Source organism: Pholcus phalangioides, unplaced genomic scaffold (genome assembly GCF_987345545.1).
Source record: "Pholcus phalangioides strain wild (caught in Gottingen) unplaced genomic scaffold, Ppha-v1.0 ptg000015l_1, whole genome shotgun sequence".
Taxonomy (NCBI): domain Eukaryota; kingdom Metazoa; phylum Arthropoda; class Arachnida; order Araneae; family Pholcidae; genus Pholcus; species Pholcus phalangioides.
The window spans coordinates 62,249,187-62,265,978 of NW_028301608.1; the positions used below are offsets into that span (position 1 = coordinate 62,249,187).

General features: G+C 36.8%; 1 protein-coding gene across 1 annotated transcript; it reads left to right on the forward strand.

Annotated features, from left to right (window-relative positions):
* Positions 1 to 6,710: 6,710 nt before the first annotated feature.
* On the forward strand, positions 6,711 to 12,682 carry LOC149076423 (omega-plectoxin-Pt1a-like). Its single transcript, XM_089245547.1, has 4 exons — positions 6,711 to 6,819; positions 8,393 to 8,472; positions 8,817 to 8,859; positions 12,430 to 12,682. The coding sequence occupies exons 2-4, from the start codon at positions 8,406 to 8,408 to the stop codon at positions 12,572 to 12,574; spliced, it is 255 nt and encodes an 84-aa protein (XP_089101673.1). The 5' UTR covers positions 6,711 to 6,819; positions 8,393 to 8,405; the 3' UTR covers positions 12,575 to 12,682.
* The last annotated feature ends 4,110 nt before the right edge of the window (positions 12,683 to 16,792 follow it).

The window sequence follows — 16,792 nt, forward strand, 5'->3', positions numbered from 1 at the left end:
TAAAGAACAACTCTTTTTTACCTCGTTTATATTGTTTTTCCCCTCCTTCGAATTTTTCTCCAATATTGGAATTCAAATATCTCAGCAAATATCGCACTTAAAAACGTGGAATTTTCTTTGTTGACCTCAAGACAGGCAGCGCAACAACTTTCTAATTGGAGATTTTTGAGTATAAAAAGTTGCTGTTTATATATTAATAATGCAATGCATCGTAGCTCGTGTAGCAGGCGCACCCTCTTCACGCTTCTTCTTATGCGTATAGTTGTTTTTTAAATCATCAAGCTCTGAAGCGCGAGACGCTGGTGAAGTATTAGATGACATATGAGAAACCTCACAGATTTTCTCAGCTATTTTTTGGCTAACCCAATATTAACGGTCCATTAGAAGCTTGTAATATTTGCTGGGAGTGCAAAGGTAATCCCTGCATCCAGAGATTTTTCAAAATGTCACTTTCCATCTGCAGTTGCGTCATAAAAACTATTCAACCCCTTGCAATATGAATGACGCATCCGAGGTCTACAGGTTATTTGGATAATTTTCCTAATCGGAAGTGTCTCTAGAACCAACGGTTCTCTAATAAGCTGCGGGAAAGGGAATTACGCAATCACCCCGTATAATACATAGTTCGTACATTTCATAAATTATAACATGGATTTTATAAGAAGAAATGTGCAAACTCTTGTAAAAATATTCACAAATGAAATCGACTTACAGCCGCTTCTCCTCGGTAAGTCCGACCAGCTCGTTATGGAGAAGGCATCTTCATTTTCGACTGAAATTATTTGAGACATTTGTTTTGAATACACTTGAAATATTACAGAAAAAAAAATGTCAATATTTTTTATTACGAATTTTGTATTTCACAATTACTGGAATATACATCTATAGATGAAAATACGTACAGTCGACTCAGTTAAATGGATATCAGTGGTTCCAGCACATAATATCCGATTTATTTTGGGAACAATTACTCTGCTGTGTCACACCATTACGGTTTATAAAATGCCTTAAACATCAAACTGTTCTTTTGCTGTGCAACCATCATTTTTAATCAGGTTCTCAACATCTTTGGTGATTTTCTCTGCTTTTTTGTCTAATCATGGTCACCTTTTTGGATCTTTTAGTATGAAAGCATTGAAATAATAGCCTGGTGAACACTGTATAAATCAGATTTGCTCTTGTTTTTGTTCTTATCAAGCTTCCGTTCTTTCGCCAATTTTCTTTCATTTCACCCGAATTTTTCCTCACCCTTACAAGGGCAACCCCGAAATATCTCGGGTTCTTAAAACTCTCTCATAATGTGGATCAGGAAAAAATCCGCTTAAAGAGTTAATGTTTGACACCTGAGCACAATAAATTCCACAGTCTTCAGCAATTTCAATATGTGTTGTTGTTTTTTAAATTGTTTTTCATTACATCCATAATTTTTTTTTTTTTTTTTTTTTTTTTTTTTTGCAAAAAAAAAAAAAAAAAAAAAAAAAAACTAACTTTTTAAATTTCAATCCATCAAAAGACACTGAAGACACATGAAGCCATAACGGCCGTTTGTGCATTTTTTTCGATTTTTGCTTCCATTGAGGAAGTTGGCGTCGTCTATCGGTTCAACAGAGAATAAAAATCAGGTAATCAAATGTACTGAAGACAGCTTAAACCGGAAGGGGGGAGGGGGTGGAGAGCTTTGAAACACGCCTGGGCTACCGCACCCAAGCTATGAATGGATCGGATCAAATAATTTGCAAAAGAAACTATGTACTACAGTACTAGTTTAGCGACTAGATTACCCATGTCTTACCATATTACATATATTATGGCGTATACAAATGTACATTTTTCTGAGTCTCTCACACACATACATTTTACTGAAACGGGTTGCACACCGCAGTGACACCCGCGACGCTGCAGCTGACCGTTGACCCTTGAACAGAACGTAGTTGGCCACCCCTGGAATATTGTATTAAGCAGGGGAAAAGCTCATATTACAGTGATATCTCGGCCACAGGACGCCTCTGCTTATGAGTTGGGTCGAACAAAAACAATTACGCCAGGGATTCCATGATGGGTCGCACATAAACAATTAAAGCCAGGGAGCTATATGTCACGATAAAAACTTTAAATCACAGAATCTTTCTAGATTAATCGTGTAAATCCACTTACAGTCCTGTTAAGCTGCTATAAATGCACTTATTTGGTCACTGGTCCCACTAATTTCGAAAAACAAACAGTCTAATGGGTCGCAAAGCTGATCTCTTTGTTGATTTTGGGTTGCGTCTGAAAAAGGTTAAGAACCCCCTGGTGTACAATAAAAAGATCTTCAGAGAGTACGTCATCTTCTTACAGTTTTTTATTCATCCAATTTTGAAGCTGTTCATTTTAGCCTTCAGTCGATTTTCGTTTTTTTTTTTATTGCGCTCCTTTGGTGTTTTAAAAACTCATCTTCAGGATTCGGGCAGTACCCGGGACGAATTAAACGATTTTCCATAGAAACTCATTTAAAATCGCGTTTCTAACAACGAACGTTCTTTTTCGTTATCCCAGGTATCACTGTATTCGATAAATGGGGGAGGGGAACTTTAACATTTCCTCTATGGGAGAAATTTTGATTTCAGATTATTTTATCCGTTTGAGCGGGGGTATCCGTTCATCCGTTACCTGGTTAAGCGGGGCCGACTGTAAATCTGGGCTTTTATGTCTCCCGCCCCCATTATAGCCTTGAGTTGTCTTTCTAAAACAACTCGTATCAACGAAGAGTGATATGCATTTAGGGTCACTAGATTCCAAAACATGGGAATGAAACGCATATGTGATCACGTCTCACTTACATACATTCACAACAGATAACGCCGCTATACCAGGAAAGAAATGAGTCTGGTTCAAGCTTAGCTTCAAAATAATATATGCAAAACAAAGCCGGAAAAAAAAAATGGTAACATAAACTGAAGTCATGATAACTGTAAGCGAGTTTTCTATGTTATGATATTGATTCATTCCGTACTTTTCAAAAATGATAACAATACCCGAATGATAACATTAGCCGTGATTTTGATAAGCGGCACATCCATTGTAATTCATAATTTTTCCAAGTAAGTATCTACGAACTCTATTTTGTAATTAAAATATCATAAAGATTATACGAACCACAAGTACTGGCGCCGCGCACATCGTCCCTTTTGGGGGTTCTCTTCTTGAAGATAACTCTGTTGAAGAGTTTGCGCAGTCTCATCTTCTCTTGTTTGGATTGAACTAACTCAACGTAGATAAGCAAAACCTATAACCTTATGAACTCGATTGCGTAGGTACAGAACACAGGTTTTGACTCTTTGTAACTTTGTTCGTGTTCTGTGAAGAATGATAGTCTGTTTCACGTTTTCATTAGGAATTTTTCATTGTTGAATTTGTTGTGTGTTGCCTCTCTTCTTTTTCCAAACAACCTTTTGTTAAAATTATGTTCTATTGTTGTCGGGGCCGGACATTGTCATTTAACGGCCCAGTGGCGCAATTACAAAATGGGTGTGGTAGGCCAGGTCGATAAGATATTCGCCTAAAGTACCAAAGGATGTTTAGAGGTATCTCGAGTTCAATACACGGTTTGCCCTTGTCAAAAACTTTTCTGACAGAAGGGTATAATAGAAACGACATGACCACAGGAAAGATTGCTAACGCAGGGAGTCCCACGCCGAGGGGTTAATGCGCCAACCTCTCAGTAGGTATAAAAAAGCTGCTGTTCGGAATCAGCAATAAATTGTAGGTCCCAGTCTAATTAGCCACCCCTCTTGAGCAGAGAATGGCCGTGGTGCGACAAAAATGATTAAACGAGCAATTACAAAGCTTACATTCTTAGTTCTGCTAGAGGAATTAGCATGCAATAATTGGTAAATAAGATAGCCATAAAAAAAAACCATGTGTGTCACGAAGAGGGCAGAGCTTTTGGCGAAACTGCGTACTGCACAAATAGCCGCTGTGGTGGTAGATTGGTCATAGTGACGGACTGTCATTGCGAGGGCCCGGGTTCAAACCCCACAGTCACCACAGTGGTGGTCGGCTGAAGTTGGTTTTCCGTGATTCCCAACTTCGAGATGCACATGCAAGCCGAGATCTCCCCGTTAAATTACACTTCACTCATAATTCGAAAAATAGAGGGCCGATGGTAGCACTATATAACGAGCATTACACAAAAACAAGCTTCACATCAGGTTCACAACACGGACGTGTACATTCCAACATGCACCAGTGCGTTAGAGGTTCCGCAGAGGAATATGGACGAGGTACATGTCTGGTTTGGTGGTAGTTGTAGTAGTTCTGCTAAATAACTCGCCAACTTTGAAAACTTGAAATACTAGACAGATTTTTACCCACGTTAATACTCCTTACGGAATCTCTAACGTAAAGGGTATCTGTTGGAAAAGTATCAACACCCTCCCCAACCCATTAAATTCATCCACCCCATCTGATCAAACATGAGAACACTTTTTCAAAGTATATGGGTAAAAAAATTAAAATATATAGTAACCACAAAAAAAATAATAATAATGTAAAAATTAAACATTTGTGGGAGTACGTGCACGTCACAGTACAAGCAAGAAAAAAAAAGAGAAAATAGGGAGGACAACAGAATTGCAAATATGGTAAATTCACAAGAAATGCAAAGATTAAGCATCTATGGTAAGTACAATGCACGTCACAGTCCAAGTATGAAAAGGATAGGAGAAACATCAGTTAGATATGTTATATATTAGTTATATAACACTAGAAAACACAGAACAATGAAAAAAATAAACATGTGTGGTAAGCACAATGCAGGTCACAGTCCGAGGAAAAAACATGGGGAACACCAGAAATGCAAATATGGAAAACACAAAAACGCAAATATCGAAAATGCAAATATGGAAAACACAAAAATGCTAATATGCCTTGTGTTATTATCATGTTGTGCTTATATTTGATACTGTCGTGAACAAACACACACGACTCCAAAAAAAAACGCCAAAAAATTTAGTCAAAGAAACATTAATTTATAGTTGTTGCGGCTCTTCAATCTCTTTCCATATCTCAAAAAAAGTTGTTACAAAATAGTAACCTTTTTTTTAGTTTGGTTTTTGAAAATTAATTTTCTTATATAAAATAAAGCCAAAATTATGCACTAGCCATATCCAAAAAGGCATTAAACAATAAGTAAATGACTTCATAGCAACTAATTAATGAATTAATTACAGAAAAAAACCGAAGTTTTCAAACAGATGAAAAATGCATTATCCAAGACGGTGCGGGAAGGCAAGTCGCATTACACTAGGGGTGAGGGGAGAAAAAAAGGTTAGGAACCATAGGTATAGTTTTTCACCATGTTAAAAGTTATGAGACCCATAGAGAGCGCATGTGCACATTCATTGGAAATTTCTTACAGAAATGTTTAAAGGTAGTGAGAATCTCTGAAAAGCTTCGAAAAATTCATTTTTCAAGAACGACTTTAGAACCTTAGAAAAAATCCCTTATGCCGGTATTACACTATAAAAGTTTGGTAAAATCCCTTTTATAGAACTCAAAAACTCCAACCAATAAAGCTCATAGGTTACATTCGAGCAAATGCAACTGATAATCTTATTGGTTGAATTTTTCAAGTTTTATAAAAGGACTTTCAGAAAACTTTTATAGTGTAATACCGGCCTTAATTGCAAATCTTGTGCAAAAGAATTTGTGTAAATCCGTTGATTGGTCTTTCAAAATAAAAGAAAAAAGAAATGAATGACGGTATAAAAGTATCCAAGAAGAAAACTTTGAACATGATATTCTCGCATTGCAGTTTTTGAGCTTGTCCGTAAAATTAAAAAAAAAAAGAAAACTGTACCAAAATAGCAGTTTTGTAAGAATATCTATACGCAATATACATGATGTTTCAAATTTTTTGCTCAGCAGATATCTAGTATATATAGAAAAATACTTTTAATTACAAAACGTTTTCAACAAACGTTTACTCAAAATGTCTTAAATTTCCCATGGGGTCATTATACATGAAAAAGTAAGAAAATTAACTTTTTATGTAAACCCCGTGTGCTATAATTTCCAATTAGTGAAATGTAAATGCGGGTCTGAGAAGTCATTTCCAAAAAACATTTCAAATTTTTAAATGTAACATTAATGGAGATATCAGACTTTGACATTTTCAGCATTTATAGCTAATGATTAAGGGTATGACTTACAAATGGCGAAAGTGAACACGTAGGGTGAGGGTGGAAAGAGAGTCTAAAAAAAATCTCTCTCACTACCTTATCTATTATACTTTTTTCTTTTCTCTCTTCTTCCTTTTTCTAACGTGCGGTCAAGTTAGGACGAGACTACGAAATTTATCGCCGAATCGTCAAATAGAGACCATCCAAATTTGTTGTCAAAAGCATGTATGTGAAGTGGTTAATAATATTTTTAGCAGCGGTTCTAATAACATCGTGGAATATCCCAATGCGCGTAATAACGATAGGTAACTGCACTTATTCTATTGTTTTGATACCATATTCACTATAGACATGTCCAGAATCTTAGACACGGGTGTCACGTTTATTGTAGCATATGTTGTGAGTTATTGAGTGAAATAAATATGTATGGGATTGCATATGGTTGCATTATATCTTTCCATTCTTGGTGTTGCATTGTGTCAATGCCAGATGTCCTGCCAATATTACCTCACCTAAAACGTAGGGTATTGTCTCTGTTTTATGAATGTACATAAGAATCTTATTATCTGACTATTCACATCAATATAAATACCTATCATCTCAATAAGTACAGCTCCGCGTGCAGGAGTTGCTCCATCCAAGGCTGGTGAATTCCAAAGTGAGTAAAAACATTCGTTTTCCTTCGCATCGTTAAAAATTATCATTTCAAAAGTATTATATCCTTCAACAATATAAGCTCAAATATTTTGTCTAAAAAACGCATAGAAAATAAGAAATATGCACCTATTCGTTTGGAACAATGTTCTCCGTCAGCTGTTCGTGAATCATTTCTCCAGTTCATAAAAAATCCGCTAAATAATTTTACATTTTATAAATATTACACTGTCTCTACGTTGGTTTTTATTTCTGTCTCTGCCCGTTAGCAGGTCTGCGATTTATTTCTCTCGTTTATTATTTTCCTCTCGTAAATTATTTTTAAAAATTATTTGGGTTTATTTTGGTGCTCTCACAAATTATTTCTTCCATTTGTTCATTTTTTGTGGTGACCGCGAATGAATTCTCTCGTTTTCGCCTTTCCGTGAAATTGGTGAACCACTTTCACCGGTCCGCAGTTGTTGAAAAGCTTGAAGACCGCTGGTTTAAAATACCATATATACTGAAAATTTAATGTAAGAAATGCTAAATATAACTCAACAAAATAAATTAGATTAACAGATTTGGTATAATCCATTGAATCCAGTAAATTATGTAATTTTGTGAAACTGAAAACACTTGTATATTCAATAAAATTTCACATAACTGCATAGCTAATAAAATTTCACATAACTACATAGTTAATAAAATTTCACATAACTACATAGCTAATAAAATTTCACATAATTACACAACTAATGAGGTTTCCACATAACTACATAACTACGTAATAAAATTTCACTTAATTTCATGCGGCTAATAAAATTTCCCCCTAACTACATAGAGCTGATGAAATTTCGCATAATCACATAGCGAATAAAAATTTCACATAAGTACAACTATAATAAAATTTACATACAATTACACTGCTAATAAAATTTTTACATAATTGCATTCCTTATAAAATTTCACGTAATTGTATGGCTAATAAAATTTTGCAAAACTACACAGCTAATAAAATTTCACGTAAATACACAGCTAATGAAATTTTCACGTAATTATATAACTAATAAAATTTTCACATAGTTAAATAGCTAATGGAACTTCATATAATTACGTAACCAATAAGTAAATACTAGAAACGTAATTACATTGGAATAGAAAAGATGCAGTTTTTTTTTCTCGAATCGGTAATTCCGTATAAATTTTAGCTCTATTATTTCACGTTGAACTTCGCAAAATATTTTTCATTTCCGGTTATACCATATATTCGTGTGTTAACATATGCAATGCCTGCTATATATTACTCCCTAAATAAATGGACCACATTATGCAATGAATACTGTATATGCATTCATGGTGTTAGGTTCGTCGAGCTCATTTTTGAGCGTCATAATTTATAGCCAAACATTAGAATAATTCTTTATAAGTCAGATGATATTTTCAATCGCTTAAAAGTCACTTATAATACACGGTAAGGGTCCTTGAAGTTCTTATTTCGAAACGCATTTATAACACTACGTAGAAATTCAAATTCTGCTTTTTTTTCTCTTCTTTTGCTTCTTAATTGACGTATGATACATATTTTCTCATTACAGCAAAGATCTAATCATGAGGAAGGAAGCGTTAGCTATTTTTCTGTTTTTAGCTCTGGTGGCTTCGGTATCCTCTAATCCTGGTATGTGAGATAATAAATGTGCCATTACATCGATATTTTTAGAAATGAATCTAATTTATAAAATAAAATTGAGAAATACAGTCGATTCCCTTTTTATCAAATACCGTTATAGCGAAAATCTCGTTTCAGCGAAAACTTTTGTAATCCCCCTCAAATAAGTTTACGTAGAAACGAAATAATGTACTCTGGAATTCCTTTACAACGAAATTTCGTTATTACGAAGTGATTTCCCCGGTCTCTTGGAGTTCGTTATAACGGGATTTGGCTGTATTCATGTACATAATAGCATTAATTAGGTTATTTGCATATTACGTTAGTCAAGAACTCATTTTTTTCTATTTCAGCTTTGTTTTATGAAAAAAATCCAAACGAAATAACTGCAAGAGAGTAAGTTTTCCTCCTGATTTTACCTTGATCTTTCACTTAAATCCGCTGGTTGTGCGTTAAAAACATGTGGATGTCTTTGTGCCGATTATGCAGCCATTATTATTAAAAAAAATAGAAAGTTTTAATTTGCATCGAATAATTTTTTTCAATGCTGTATAGATGGCGCACAACTCACATTGCGAGAATATCTTTTTTTATTGGTAATTCTTATTGATTGGTGATGATTCATCCACGTGTTATTTTTTACATAGTGATTTTGTTTTACATATTGATTATTCTTAATGATGTATCGTGATTTATTTGCACATGATTATTAATAATTTATCACGATTTATAGACGGCTCTTGTGTTATTTTTTTTACGTTAAAGCAACCAGTTTTGCAGTTCACTCTTTTTTCTTTTTGGGATTCATGTAAGTCCTGAATTTAATAAAGGATTGTTGGATGTCTGGCAGGAGCGTCGGAAATGTTCGGAAATTGTGGGTGCTCACCTTTATCTTTACGGAGGAAAATTTTATTTCTCTTATATCTATTTATTTCTCTCATACACTGCTGGCCACCCAAATTGCAACACCAAGAAAGACAAGAGATATCGCAACAATATTTATTTTGTAGATAACATGTTGACCAAGCATCAAATGATTAAATTTATAGACTTCTGTGAAGTGTGGTTCCTGCCAAAATCAGTAGCCAGAGTAGCCGCCATTGTTGGAGATCACCGCTGCCACACGCCTCGGCATTGATTCAAAGAGACTTTGGATGTGTTCTTGGGGTACAGCAGACCAAGCAGCTTCCACGCGTTGCCAAAGTTGATCTGTTGTGGCAGCTGGGGATGTAATCTGGGTCAATCGTTGAGCAACCATGGACCACATGTTTTCTATCGGCGAAAGATCCGGAGAGCGAGCTGGCCAGGGAAGTAATTCAATCTGGCGATTGACGAAGAACCTTTGGACAATGCGTGCCACGTGTGGTCGCACATTATCCTGTTGAAATATGGCTGTGGGCAAGCCTTGAAGGTAAGGAAGGACAACTGGCTCCAACACCTCGGAGATGTAGCGCTGGCTTTTTAAAGTACCGGCAATGCGTACTAGAGGAGTGCGAGAGTGATATCCAATACCGCCCCATACCATAATACCCGGTGCAGGACCAGTGTGGCGGTGCATAACGCAGCTGCTCAGCATCCTCTCTCCACGGTGTCTCCAGACTCGAATCCGACCATCGTGGTGTTGCAGACAGAAGCGTGACTCGTCAGTAAAGACAATTTCATTCCATTGTGGCGTCCACATCCTTCTTTCATCGCACCATTGGCGGCGGAGACGTCTGTGGTTCTGCGTCAAGGGTAGACGAAGCAATGGACGTCTTGCGGACAGACCACTCTGCTGTAAACGGCGTCGAATGGTACGCGCAGACACTGGATGATGCGGTACAGACTGAATGTGCTGTGCTATGGTTCGTCATGTGACTGAGCGATCCGTCACTGCCATACGCACAATACGCCTGTCATCACGTGAAGTGGTGCACTGAGGTGGATGCGATCGAACACGTCGGTCCGTCGTACCCTCCTGCATCCAACGATCACATATCCGCATTACAGTTGTTTGGTTTCGTCCAACACGACTACCGATTTCCCTGAAAGATAATCCACAATCTCGGTAGGCCACTATCCTTTCTCTGTCGAACTCGGATACTTGATCAAAAGATGATCGCTGTTTTCTACGAGGCATAATTGATCGTTTTTTTGAAAAAACCACAAGAAAAACACAATTGCCGTACTTCAAATCGTCGAAATCTCCAAGCCTTAAATAGCGCTTTCAAGTGGCGCCACAGGCGCGCGTGATGTGCGTCTGCGCTGAAATTCCAATCATTTGCATATCTCACCTCCGCTAATGCATGTTGTAAATTTCATATTATTTGCATGCTTCCTTCAGGGTGTTGCATTTACGGTGGCCAGCAGTGTATATCACCATGGGTGCTCGAGCGCCCACGGCTCCGACTTCACTGACTTGCTCTCATTCCTCGGGAAACACTTCGAAATCTCCTCTTGGAGATGTGAAGCACGGGGCGTACCGGTCCATCAATGTTAATGTATAGATGACGTTTTAATGCAAAATGTGGTGTATTGAGTAAAGAAACATACATTATCCAAAATTTTCATTACATTTTATACAAAAAACAAATGTGACCAAAAATTATTTTTATTCCTCAAGATCTAGTTATTGGTGAATGAAGTTAACATACATGGATTTTACGCTACCACGTATTATACGCAAGAATTTACGGTAATTTCGTTCGCTAATATTACCCTGAAATAGTCGCGCATATCTTCACTTTTTCTCACGGGCGTCTATCTGCTCATTGTTTGCATTTCACTGGATTTATCCGATTAATTTTATTTGCAGTATTTACTTTTTCTTTCACGCTGTCCATCATCTAACGCAGGGGGTGCCAACCTTTTCATTCTACGGGCCAGATGTGCGGTATAACCGCCGCTCTCGGCCCAGAAACTTGTATAAAGTGACTGTATTATCCATATCTTACAGGATATTACCGTAATTTTTGGCCATCCTAACTATTTTTCATAAAATGTCCCTTTTTTTCTCCTATTTCTAACAAGGCTTAGTTCAATTTTTGAAATCAAGAACTAAGTTCATTTTTATGACGTTTTAATTATATTATGATAATTATGGCTATCATAATTAATCATAGTCATATAAATCTATTCATCCCACATATTTGTCAAGCAGATACTTTTTTTTGGCGAATGGAATTTCAATGGATGGCAATTTCTAATAACCTTAACACTCACAATCCTCCATGGGTCTGACTTGCAGTACCCATCATTTTCTGCGACTGACAAATTTTTAGCAATTTTAGCGATAGTTAGCAACTTAACATACCCTTTAAAACTTTTTTGGCTGTTATTGGCAACTTCACTTGCGTTTGACAACCTTATTTTTCGTGATGATTTATGAAAGAAATATGGTGAGCCAAGGTATTTTTTTATCGTGGTGTGTGATGTTGTTACTTTTCTACTGCATCAACTTCCACTGTCCGAATCAGGATTGCAAACTCTATAGGTCACTCTTTTAGTCACTCACTGACCTAGTTCCTTGCCGTCTCGGCAAAAAGACGGATAACAAATAACAAATTCTGGTAAAACAAATTTTGCTGCCTTTTTGACATTCTGCTAGTTTTCTTGGCCACTCATTCCCCCACACAAATTTACTGTCCCTCTAATCTTTCCGCCCTGGGCTTTAGCCCGCTGAGCTCCCCGTAAATACGTCACTGCACAGCACACACACATTGACTGCGTTTAAAATTCCAGAAAAGTCTTCAGGGAATCTGATTACGTGTATAATTGTAGATAATTTATGACACCGGAAGAAAACAAATGTGTCAATTGTTTTTGGGACATTACGTATGTGAATGAGACTGAAACGAACGCCAATGGTGGCAATTTTGTCAGTACTGGACTTTGTCATTTTCTCATGTGACTTCAAATCTTAACTTTGATGCATTTTAACTAGTTCTTGAACCTTACTTTTATTTGTTCTCCCAAAAATAATTTTAGGGACGATTGCTCTGCAACTGGTAAAGGTTGTGACCACACCGGACGGTGCTGCGACGAATGTTACTCCTGCCAATGCAGGGCGCCCTGGGGAAGGAACTGTTGGTGCGACTACAGAAAGTCAAGATGCGACACTGGCAAGAAATGAGAGCGGCATTCTAAACGGACGAGGATCGAGAGATACGATTCATATTGAGCTGAAACTTTCTCAATGTAAAAAAAATACTCAGTCAAATAAAAGACACAAAACATGATACGTTTCTGAGCTTAGCTCGATTCAATCACAGTTGCTGCTACCTTTATTTCGGATTTTTTTTTTAACCCGTTTTTTAGATATTACATACTTTTTAACTTTCTTTCGGAATTTATGAATCGGACGATCGGAATTTTCTTTCGAAATTACGCCAAGGAAACAATATAGCATCTACACTGCTTTACAAATGCTAAGGAACAGTGTCATTCTTCGTCATACCTAACAATAGACATCCTTCAAAGAAATGAAACTTGGCACATTTTTAATAGACGTCCTGAAGTATCTTTATTATGCAAAATAGGACAGATATGGTCTCATGGTGAAAATTGATAGGAAAAGAAAAAATATGCTCCTTACAATTGCAAACAGCTACGAAAAGTGCTCGTTCTGCTGGAAATAAGGACAGATATGAGTTCGTCATTATGAAGTCCTCGTACACTGATGCACATTTGGCATCGGTTGTGAATTCTGTCCCCTAAATTGTTGAGGAGAACTTAAGGGATTTTGTTCCATTCGTCCTTCGTAGCGATTTTGAGTTCCTGTATGGTTCGAGGAGAGTTATGCATTTGAGCAATACGTCTGCCGAGTTCTGGAGGCTGTAGGAGGATCACCACACCTCAAATGGATAGATATGTCAGTCGAGTGGCGAAAAGAGGAACAGAAATTCCACTTTTAACCAGATAGCCACAGACGAGCGCGGTAGCCCGGTCGATAAGATGCTCGCCTAAAGTACCAAAGGATGTTTAGAGGTGTCGCGAGTTCGATACCCAGTTCGTCCTTGTCAGAGAACTTTCCTGACACAGGAGTACAACAAAAAACGGCGACTTGACCGCAGCAAAAATTGCTACCGCACGGAGTCCCCCATCGAGGGGTTAGCACACCAACCTCTCGATGAGTATGAAAAACAAGCCTGCCGTTCGGAATCGGCAATAAATTGTAGGTCCCGGTCTAATTAGCCCTCGTGTGCAGAAAATGACCGTGGTGAGACAAAAATGATCAAATGATAGCCACAGACCTTGCTAACGCTGCTGACTTGGAAGTAGTTCACATGAAAAGTTTACATTTGAAAGTAGTATGCAACAAGGCTACACCAATATTTGGATGTTTTCTGCATGAGTGAGATAACGGCGACAGAAATTTCCATTACAAAATATTTTTCCTCAACGTTAAAGATGGAGAAAAAATTTACACAATGAGAAATTGGAAGCCAGTGATGATGTCCTGCTGTCCCCTCCCCCCTCTTCCCATCAAGTAAGGTTTTATAGAACAGCTTATCAAAGCTATGAATCCATGTGGAAAAGGGTTCGTGCAATTTTCAAAAAAGTTTCCTTGTCTTTCTGTGAAAAATGAAGGAGGGAATGTTTGTGAGCCCCCACATTAGAGAACTTCGGAAAGACAACAGATTTTTGGACAATGCCTGGCACAAAAAGAGAAAAGTGCATTAGTTTGTTTCAAGAATGCAACACAAAACTTTTTAGGGAAGAAAAGTGCTAACTACATGAGGAATTGGTTCAACAGCTGATAAATGATCACAGGGATTTAGGATGCAACCTCTCCCCCCCCCCCTCCCTAAAAAGTGCATTTCTTAGATTCCCATCTGCATTATTTTCTTGAGAACTGCAGTGACGTTTCTGATGAACGTGGTGAAAGGTTTCATAAAGACATAATGACCATAAGAAAGCGTTATGGTGGGAGATAGATGCCTGCAATGCATGCTTGCTGACTATTGCTGGAACATTGTTCGAGAGATCAAAAGTGATCACAAGAGAAAAAATAAGCTTTTTAAATTCTTGGGGGAAAGCATCAATTTGCTGATATTTTCTATCAGTAAAGAAGTATTTTTCATATAAAGTATATAACATAAATTCGCAGGTCTGTGTTTACTTTTTTGTTTTATTCCGTTTGGAATGTTCCGATGCAATAAAAGTGGCTAAAATAGCTATTGTATTACATATTTTGCTAATTTGTATAGCTAGAAAACTAGATGGCAGTAAACTGTGCATCAAGGAAATATTTTTCACACTATGAAATTACACAGGTCGAAGTCGTACAGCTTTTAGGAAAAACTACAGTTGATCAAGAGATCGGAGATCATATTTAACTCAGTACTATATATAAATAGGATGTTTCAAATTATTTTGTGCTTGTCGGTGATCTGGACAACCATTGGATCGTTTTGTTTTGTCTTTTTACTGGTGCTTTTTGTGGAGAGTTTGTTACATTGATCGGGTGTTGTGCATCAATAATATCGTCAGAAACATTACATTCGATCTTGGCTGCAAATTCAAAATTTCGGGCCACCATGTGTGTTGATGGAAAAATTTGGACGGCTTTGCTCACTGATAAAAAAAATTATCCTACTACTACTACTACTACTTAACCGTACATGCACCTCATACACATCGCTCTATGGAATTTCTAACGAATCGGCACATGCCGGAATGTGTGTAAAAAAATTATCCTATGCTGTCTGTCATCTATACTTTATAAATAGTACTAATTGAGAGTTTTTCGTTTGCTTTTTAAATAACAGATAGCATACATACAGATAGCACAGATAACGTGGTTTATATTGTTCTGTGATTCATTGATGAAGTTATCAAATTTCTGGATAGATGGCATCAAGAGCTGCAGTATTTCGAATTCAGATTGGAACAGAATTAAGCTGACCATATTTCCCCGGGAAACATTCGGGGATTTGAGATCTCAAATAAGGGAAAAGACGGGCAATTGCCACCAAAAATGATGCCAAAGGTTAACAAAACCTTCGTTATAAAGAGGTATAATAACGATAGCCTTGATCGGCTGAAGTTAGCTTTCTGTAATTCCCAACTTCAAGGCGCGAATGCCGATCCCCTCTCCTCCCCCCCCCCCCCCGTTAAAAAGTTTCGCCACAGAGAGAGCAACAGACCTCCACAACAATACAATTATTCAATCATCACACTTCGCTCATAGTTAGAAAAATTGATGGCAGATGGAAGCACTACTCACAACAAGCATTACACAGAAACAAACTTCACCCCACTTCTCTCTCTCTCACTACACATACACACATATTCCAACATATGCCAATTCGTTAGAAGTTACGCAGAGGAATATGGACGAGGTGCATGTTTGGTTCAGTAGGGAAATGAGGCCCGTCAATGAAAACGCAGCGACCGCGGATATAACAATCCATTATTTTATTTTATTTTTTTTACTTCTGCTTCTAGAAATGACTTTTTATTCAAGAAATTGCTAGTGTTGGACCTCAGCATATTGTGAAATGGTGTTTGTTTGTTGTTCTATTAATATTAAACACTGAAAGGAAAAAGGTGTTACATGTTCCATTCTCCAAACATGCTCATTGGTATTCCATTCACCATATGCACAGAACTTCCCATGTTTTTCCGTGATTTAGCCTTTCCCGACTCTATTCATAAATATGTTAATTTTGATGTATGTTAAATTTTTTTTTTTCAACTCTTTTATTTTTCTTTGACTTCATTCACTTCCATTCTACGATCTTTCAATTTCATAACCTTTACTGGAATCATAGAACGAACATAATTTGAATAATTCATGAATTAGTGTGTTTTAGTGAAATATGAATTACATAAATATATATATCTCACATATCTGCCACATGTACAAATCTATTTTTTTCTACCTAGGGTTATTTGTAAGCAATATAATTAGCATTTTCACCGACAATCAGTAAATTTTTGGCGAAAAATATCAATACCCGGCAAAGCATCAAACCTGTATCATCCCATGTAATCTTATATATTTTTCTCGATAAAATATGATCACCATAATCGTAATGAAACAAAAACTATATATTTTATAGCAACTGATTATTATTATCAGGGCTAGGATTTTAATGGCCTAAAACCGACAGAATATGCTCCATAAAAAATGCGTTTATGCCCTAAAAAAAAACTATATTGCTTTTATATAACCTAAAAATGCTTTTATGAATAGGATGACCATATTTCCTCCACAAAAATACAGGAAATCGCCAATCGTTGTCAAAAAAAATGATGCCAAAAGTACACAAATAAAACTGCTAATAATTGCATAATTGCTATTATCACCGAAAAACGGCCAATCATTGACAAAAAAAGATGTCAA